We start from the raw sequence: 8,508 nt of genomic DNA, 5'->3' as shown, positions 1-8,508 counted from the left end.
ACATAGAAAAGGCCTCTTTGTGGACAGATGGGAAGATTTTACTGCATTCTGCCTTTCTAGATTGTGTCAGAGTTAAAGAATCACCCGACCATCTGCCACACGTTCAGAGCTAAATATTCCCAAAGATTTCACGCACCTCGCCGGGATCGTCGTCACATTCGCTGGTGTTCTTTTGTCCCCACTTGCCGTCTTCGTTGCAGACCCTGTAGACCAAACCCCGCTGAACTGTTCACAAAGACACAGGACATGTGAGGCTGGGTTCAACCGTTCAGAAAGAAAGAAAGAAAAAATATTCTTCTCAGAATTGCAACAAAATGTCATCATGTGGTGAAGAAACGTCTCCTCCACCTGGAAGCCGTATTTAGCTCACCTTGACATCACACTGTTAAGAAAATGATGTTTTGTTTTCACATTGAGTGAGTGGTCCGTTCAAACACTGTGGATTTTCAGTGGAATGGATTTACACTTCATATTTCACGATGGAGTGCGGATGTGTTGCACGACTATTTTTACATTGTTGACTTTCTGATCACAAACGAACCCTCTAAACCAAGACAGGAGCAACAAAGTCCGTCTTTGCTGTGATGAACTCCTGTAAATAAAGTCTATTATTATAGTGAATGCTGTCATCATTAATGCTAAGAGTCTCTCTCGACTTCAGTAACATAAATATAAAAATGACTTAATGCTTTAATGGCAGAATGACTCTGCTTTGACAGAGTTTACTCTGTCAAAGCAGAGTATCACACGTGTATCACACGATTTCACACGAGACCAAGAAGGATCTGACCTTCGGGGTTTAAGCTGTGGTAAAAATCCATTTCATTTATCTCTCATCCAACAAATTGCAGGTTTCACTTCATTCATTCATTTCTGTCTTTCATTTAATTAAATTGCAAGGGTGCAGGAAGAGCTGGGCTTTTTGTAGTGAATCCTTCTCCTCCATTGAATCCACAGTATCAACGACACTGGATGAGCGCCGCATCCTTGATGTGATTTTCAAAGGAGCTGATGTCAATAAGTTCTGACGGCATCGGACTGAAAAGCCCTTCAAATACATTTGAAAAAAAAAAAAACAAACAAAAAAAAAACTCTGCTATAAGACTTGAAATATTTTATTTCTATGTTGAACAAAAGAAAGACCTTACATGTACTGGTGTTTTGTTGGTCAGGAAGAGTCGTCCTCCTGTGATGTAATGGGCCACTTAACCTTTCCCTTCATGAGTGTTCGCATAAATCGAGATCTTTTCAAAGCCATTATTCTGCGCTGGATGTCAATAACAGTAAAAGCGTTTAAGCTGTTAGAACCCCCCCCAAAAAAACATTCCTCTATAAAGGACTAAGATGTGTTTCCACAATTGCAATTTCTAGTTGCAACTTAGTAAACAAGCACACACCGCCCAGACGCCGACTTTGTCTTGTCTTGACATATTCAACCGTTATGAGCGGCGCAGAGATAATGAGAAAACAGCAGCACTGCGCAGCTAGAAATTTCACCCCAGAGAGTGAGTTCAATTTAACAAGCTGGAGCTCCAACACGATGTGATAACAGAGGGGAAATTATCTTTGGAGTTTAATTTTAATTAACTTAAAAAAAAAAAGAAGCTCGGATCGTAATTACACGTCTGAAACTTCAATGATCGGCATTTTATTACAGTACAAGAATCTGCACAAAGAGTTGAAAAGAGGCAGACGGCACGGCAAATAAAAACCGTCTCTTAGCGACGTAGGTAGCATCTAGAAAGAGTTTTCACCACCTTGGACGTTTTGACCTATAGATTAATGTCCGGGTTTAAGCTGGAGAAAACATGGGGCGAGTAACTGGATGACAAATCTGAGCGACAACTAGAGGACATGCTTTTATTTATCAATCATGAAGAGGTTTTAGATTGAAAAATGACAAAAAAACCCCCCAAAAACAAAAAAACAAACAAAAAACAAAACAAGTGAAAACTGATATCAACAAAATAATGACAACTAAATAAAAATATGTACCATACAATGAGCGATTACACAAAATATTCATCCACCTTTCAAGTCAGTGTTTAGCAGATGCACCTTTGACAACAATCACAAGAGCCGCATGCAGTACGAATTATCCTGTTTCTCTTTTTAGAAATTTAAGAAGCCCTTGCAGACCCAAATAAAAATAATGGTTATTTGGCCTATTTTAAACAGTTCAAAAATATTCCGATGTTTTTTTTTCTTTAGTCCTGGACTTTGGTGCTGTAACGTGATGTATATATGCTAAACATGAAAGACATTCAGGCGACGGATTAGAGTGCTTACATCAGACAACGTTATGATCCACTGGACGTTGCTCGATAATCTCCAGTTGGAGGTTCAAAATGTTAGATTTTCTCTTGTAGAAGAACGAAAACGCAAGTAGCAGCTGTTCAAACTGACCAAAGCAACAGAGATCACTTTTTAAGTTATACTTGAGAACATTTTGGAAAGTGGAACTTTTGATTTAACTATGTTTAATTAATGGAGAGGGGTAGGAGGCCCAACATCAATAAATAAATGTTGTTGTTGCTTTTTACCAAATTATCAGCGCCACAGTTAGTTACATCTTGACAGACAAAATCAACTTACAGCAGATACTATAAATTCCAGTAAATCTAATGCAGCTCTTTTTTTTTTATACAAAGCTATATGTTCTGGCTGCAATTTGCATAAAGGTAAAAAAAATCCCAAAATATTTGTATAATTCCTGGTTTGAATGAGAATCTTTTAACTCTGTGAATTTGCCTTAAAAGATCCGACTTATCTTCTGGTTCCTGAACAAGAAGACGACTCAAACTCAGGTTTGCTCACTTTCAGCGCCTGAAAATACCTCGGTGAATTTATGTTTTAGACAATAACTCATAAAGTCGACCACTGTCTTGGAACCTGCCGTTAATAACTGCTTCTTCTGACGTAGAGGCCAATTTCACTGAAAGCTATAACAATGCAGCTTCTCTTATCATCCTGCACACAGAAAATGGTGGTAGCAAGGTTTGAAAAAAATATAAAACTCCTTCTTATACAAGTGCCAACATTTTTGTTCTTGCTATGTTATGCAGTTTCACTGTGAATCACCTCCTTTTTTTTCTTTTCACAGCCTTACTGACCTTTTCGATGCCATGGCAGGAATGTTGGGCAGGAGACATTTACAGTAGTACCTGGACGCCCATCAGGCCAGCAGGCATACAAATCAAAGGTTCTGTTACACACCAACCCTGCAACACACACACACACAGAAAACAGCACATAATTGCTGCTTTGGATGGATGTAAGTCAGACATTAAATTCACCGTCATGAAGTTCAGTCGCTCACCTGTGGCAGGGGGTGTGGAATTGATCTGGCTTGTGCAGTTGTCCTTGTAGTTGCTCCACTTCTCCTTCACAAGCTCCAGAGAGTTAGCAAAGGACACCTGCGACGGAGAGGCTTCGTGAGGCTCCAGCAACACAACAACAGCCCTGTTCTCCCCCCCTCCCTCCTCTCTACGCCGTCTCAGTCTCACTCAGTGGTACCCCAGGATGAGTGGATTAGGGAGGGATTAAAGTTGTGTTTAATTTTATGTGTGAAAGGCAGGGAGGGTATTAGTAACACTGTACCTTAGTGCAGCTGGAGAGCGTAAGCAAGGCCAAGAGGAGACACACCTGGGACATCCCACCGATGCTGGGAAGATGGGGGCCGGCAGGGACCAGAAGAGAGAGGAAACCCACATGAGGCTCGGCCCTATTCCACCCCACGGCCTTCACACACACACACACACACACACACACACACACACACACACACACACACACACACACACACACAAAATAAAATAGAAAGAGAATTTATTTTCTGAGAGTGTGGTGGAGGTGGCTGGAGCTGGACGTTTACGGCACAAACATTTCGCAGCATTAATGTCAAACACATGCTGTTCCGTGTCGGCCTTTAGAAAAACAAAGATGCCCTGGAGCACAATTTACATCCCGACTCATTTCAGTTCAGCGCACAGCTTTTCAGAGAATGCGCAATCCATAACGTGTCACTAATGGTCTGCCGTACATGCACAGGATCTCTTGTCAATACTCCAAAACAGAGAGAGATTTTAAAAACATCAGCACATGCCACGCAACGATCGGTTCATCATAACAGACACTTTGCTGTTACCTAGAAGAAGTATTTGTGCTTTTTTTTTTATGTCTGCATATTTTGTTGTATTAAGACCACATAATACAAAATACCTTATTACGATATTATGTGATGGATCAACGCAAAGTGGTGCACATCACACAAGTACCACCGTGCTTATGGCGAACATGGCAAATAGTATTTCAATAAATGTAGATTGTTTTAACGTAAACTTTTTAATAAGTTAAAAACAGATTGGATTTTCTTTTAAAAACATGCGATTAAAAATGCATGATTTAGAGTCAGTAGATTCTGTTGTTTTACCACGACTACTGCTGCTAGGAGCCCTGATGGGGAAACAAGACGTAGCAGAACGCTCCATCAGATGAGCCTGAGGAAAACTGGACTTCTTCTCTTGTAACCTGAGTACATTTCACCTATAGCTACTTCAAACAAACGCTCAGAATTGTGAAATCATTTTTAAGCGAAAGGCAAAACCTCTTTATGAAACGGGAGAATAAATCCAATTGCCCTCTATTGAAGCCCTGAGGGTCTCCATGTCCTGCATGACTGAGGATCTACATCAGAGTCTGGTCAGCTGAGAGGGAAATGGAGCAACACTTTACCCTGAACACATCATCCTTAGAATGAAACACGGCAGTGGCAGCATTATGCTGGGTTCTTTACTTTAGCAGGAACGGGGGAAGCTGCAGCTGGTGGGAAGATGGCTGCAAAGCCAGGGTTTAGGTCAAAGAATGTACATTTTTTTTAAATAATCTATGGCAATTCTTGAAAATTAATGTTTACAAATAATTTCCGTCTAATCTGACTGAGCTTCAAGTATTTTGCCAAAAAGAACAGGTTAAAATTTCAAGGTGACATGAGGTTGCTAATGAAATGTGTGGCACACTTTTTAAGACATTAAATTGTAAAAAAAAAAAAATAAATAAATAAAAATTGTTGAAAATCATAACTTTCTTATCTTCCAATTTACAATTTTTCACTATTTTCATCTAATATCGCTACAAAACTCCAACGTTGAGCTTTTCACATAACAAAATGTAAACAGATTCACAAAACACATTTTGCAAGGCGCTCTCCTTTAATCATGTTTGCTGTTTCTTTTTTCTAGGCTGGGATTATGTGGCGCCGGTTGACCTTCTTCGCCCACGCAGTTGGAGAACAAAACGAAATCTGAAACGTTTCTGCAAAAAACACCTTGAGCATGGAAACATTTTTGGCTAAAACGTTTCAAATTCCATTCTGTTCCAGTCGATTTTTGCTTCGGACGCAGAGGATCCCATCCAGTATCCAGTGCAGAGTCCGCGCTTCTCACAGGGATCTGAGCAAAACATCAATAGCCTGTCATGCTGTACAGATTAGAGCATTGCTCTTTTTTTTCTTTTTAAAAAAAAGGACGACAGAACAAACAATAAAACAAATAGCTGGGATTTGATGCTACAGTTGTAATCCTCTTTTTCTATGAACACATTGGATTCCTATTAAGTGAACAGCAAACAAGCGCAGAGTAGGAACATAAGTTGTTTTGGGGCTAAATACAAAGAAATCAAATGGATTATATGGGCAAGAATAAATATTCTGAGAAATGCATTTGCTTTTTTTTTTTTTTTTTTTAAATCCAACAATAAATTAGAATCTTTGGGAGGTTCTTAAAATGTTTGCAACAATTTAGTCACTAATTTGTTTCCATCCAGCACTCCTTAAAAAAAAAAAAAAATCTTCATGTATATAAAATCCATCACTGGATTATCTTTCCCATATTTGTAGAACTTTACATGCTGGACAACAAGAGGGTTTAGGAGGATTACGAACGATAAGCTTCAAAGTATGACAGGTTTGAAAGGCAAACTAAACATTGTTGGTTTTGCTCTTTCCATAGATTTTGTTGGCAACAGCAAAAATAATAATAATAATAATAATAATAATAATCTGTTCTTATCCACTAAGCTGCAGCGGTTGAGATTATGAGCCATGCCTGCGGCTCCCTCTGCTTTGCTCGTGGTGTTCCCCACGGAGGACTGAATATGTTTTTAAGTGGAAATACTCCTATTGTAAATACAGAGGTGCTTCAAATTGAGCCACTGTTGTTCATTTGTGTCATGAGCTGAAAGAAACACGACAGTAACACTGATTGTGGTACTTACTATCACACTGTTAGCGTTTTGTTAAGCTCTTCTCTATGTGAAGGTTATTTCCCCTCAATTTCCAGAAGATCTCTGCAGGTTTCAGGAAAAAAAAAATATCGAGGGACTATAAGAACAACTTGAAATAATTTGTCTGATGGTTGAAAACATGCATATAATGTTCATTATGTTGGAAAGGATAAAAGACATAGAAATGCCATGAACACAACTCTTTTGAAAATACAAACATTTCCGTGTCGAAATCATCAGATCAGAAGAGTGCATGTCAGTCCATTAAAAAGTTTGCTCTTTTGGTATAATAATTTTTAAAAAATCATTTTTTTACCTTTAATTAAGGATTTTAACAAACACCTTAATTAAATGTGCCTTAAAGATCATGTATTAGGGATTTAATCACAACTTTGTATTGTAGTGGATTGACCAGTTTGGATATTTTTCTGTGGAAAATATCCCTGTGGAAAGTAGCCCTGTGACCATTGGCTACTTAGCAGATCCAGTTAATGGTTATACTTTAAGAAGTTGACCTTTAACACTAATAAAATTAATAAACCCATTTAAAACTGCCAGTAAGATTTCATTTTCAATGCAGTCTAGATGTTACCCTGTAAAACTACTACTAAAAAGAAATAAATTTTAAACTAACATCATAATAACACATTAAAATAACAATGCATAGAAAGAGATGGTTACGCGAATAAGATTATTCACGAATCATATTCGTGAATAAATTACCTATTTGCACATTTTTTCTTATCCGATGGACAATAAATCTTGAGAGGCCGCTTTACGTAGACTCAGTGCTATTGGCTGATGTTTGCAAACGAGCCAATCCATAAGTGGCATTTACTTTGGTTGGTGCCGTTTCCCACAGAGGACGAGTGTGGACGTCAGCTTCTGCGGTAGCCAAGGACAAACTCCAATCTCTGTGTGAGACGGTAACGGACAAAGGTTTCATGCTGAAGTGTTTGCACAAGCAGTGAGAATACCATGAGCTGTTTAAATCCTCTTTAAGCACACATCCTCATCTTGTTGAATGTTTTACTCCAGTTTCTGAATATCACAAGAAATATTTCCCAAGGACCGGCGACACATTTAGTTTTGAAAAAAGATTAAATCACACAGCGGCCACAGTGAAAACCTTTTGGAGATGAAAACCTATATCCCAATTCTCATGACACACGCGGCCACAGAAGCAATTGATTTGGCCAGATAAGTCAGCATAAAGAGGTTAACGTGCTCATGTTAATATACAGATGTGTGTATGGGTTATGCAACAGGCCGCCAAGGTTTTCATGCAACCAGGACACACAGCAAAGGACGACTAACCGATAACCTAACCGACCCGCACAGGCAGGTTTAACGTTATGCACAACCAATCACAGATAACACGACGTCACGACATGATGGTATCTGACTGTAATTTACCATCATATTTATATTCAGCGCAGAGGAGCTGGGGCTGAAAGCCGGACATTAAATCCTGAAAGCATCTTTCCTGATCTTTAATTTATAGCCGTGGCGCGGTATCTTGGGATCGGGAAGATTACCTTAATCTCGGTGCACTTCAGAGCTTTAAGGGACGGTTTTTGCAGTCGAAAGCCTATCACAAAATTATCCGAATTTGCGGCGGTTTTCATTCTCAAAACTCAAGTTTAGTGCTTTTTCGCATCTTGTCATAATGATGCGGTGCCCTTAACAACTCTGCATCTCATCTTGTTCTTGTGTTAAACCTCCCCGTTTAAGTATTCGTTTTATTTGCCACAGTTTGACTCTGAGATCTCACAGTGAACTCGAGTGACTATTACAGCAATCTACCTGACATTTCAACGCAAACGCCGCAACGCCACAGAAAAAGGACTAGGAAGCCATAACCTTCTGTGTGAGGAGCGAGGAAGAGAGAGAGGGAGAGAGGGAGAGAGGGAGGGAAGACACACAAAGAAGCGAGAGATAAAAATAAGAATATCTGATAATTGTTGTGTGACCAAGTTACTCGGCGTGGCTCATTTGTTTTCCTTTGCGATATTCAGACTATGTAAATTACCACACATTACGTTCTGCACACTTTGTGTGTATCTGGGAGCCACTCATAACGCTCCGTCGCCTGCAGTTATTTCCTTTAACAAACTGTGTGTAGACGTCATTTGCATTTTTTAATTTGTCCGCACGCACACACACACCCGCACACACACACGCGCGCACGCATGCACGCACGCGCACACACACACACACACACAC

General features: G+C 39.5%; 1 protein-coding gene across 1 annotated transcript in view; it reads right to left on the bottom strand.

The window, feature by feature from the left end:
• gcgrb (glucagon receptor b) overlaps window positions 1–8,508 on the bottom strand; it is a 60,056-nt gene that overhangs the window by 13,349 nt on the left and 38,199 nt on the right. Inside the window, exons 2-5 of the mRNA XM_007578335.2 lie at window positions 3,601–3,741; window positions 3,320–3,416; window positions 3,114–3,221; window positions 137–225 (exon numbers count right to left, since the gene is read on the bottom strand). Coding sequence (XP_007578397.1) covers window positions 137–225; window positions 3,114–3,221; window positions 3,320–3,416; window positions 3,601–3,654 — 348 coding nt within the window. The 5' untranslated portion in view covers window positions 3,655–3,741. The remainder of the gene's footprint in view (window positions 1–136; window positions 226–3,113; window positions 3,222–3,319; window positions 3,417–3,600; window positions 3,742–8,508) is intronic.

The sequence above is a fragment of the Poecilia formosa genome, unplaced genomic scaffold, assembly GCF_000485575.1.
Source record: "Poecilia formosa unplaced genomic scaffold, Poecilia_formosa-5.1.2 Scaffold474, whole genome shotgun sequence".
In the NCBI taxonomy this organism is placed as follows: Eukaryota; Metazoa; Chordata; class Actinopteri; order Cyprinodontiformes; family Poeciliidae; genus Poecilia; species Poecilia formosa.
Note: the sequence above shows the minus strand (reverse complement) of the source record. Positions and strands in the feature narration are given on the sequence as shown.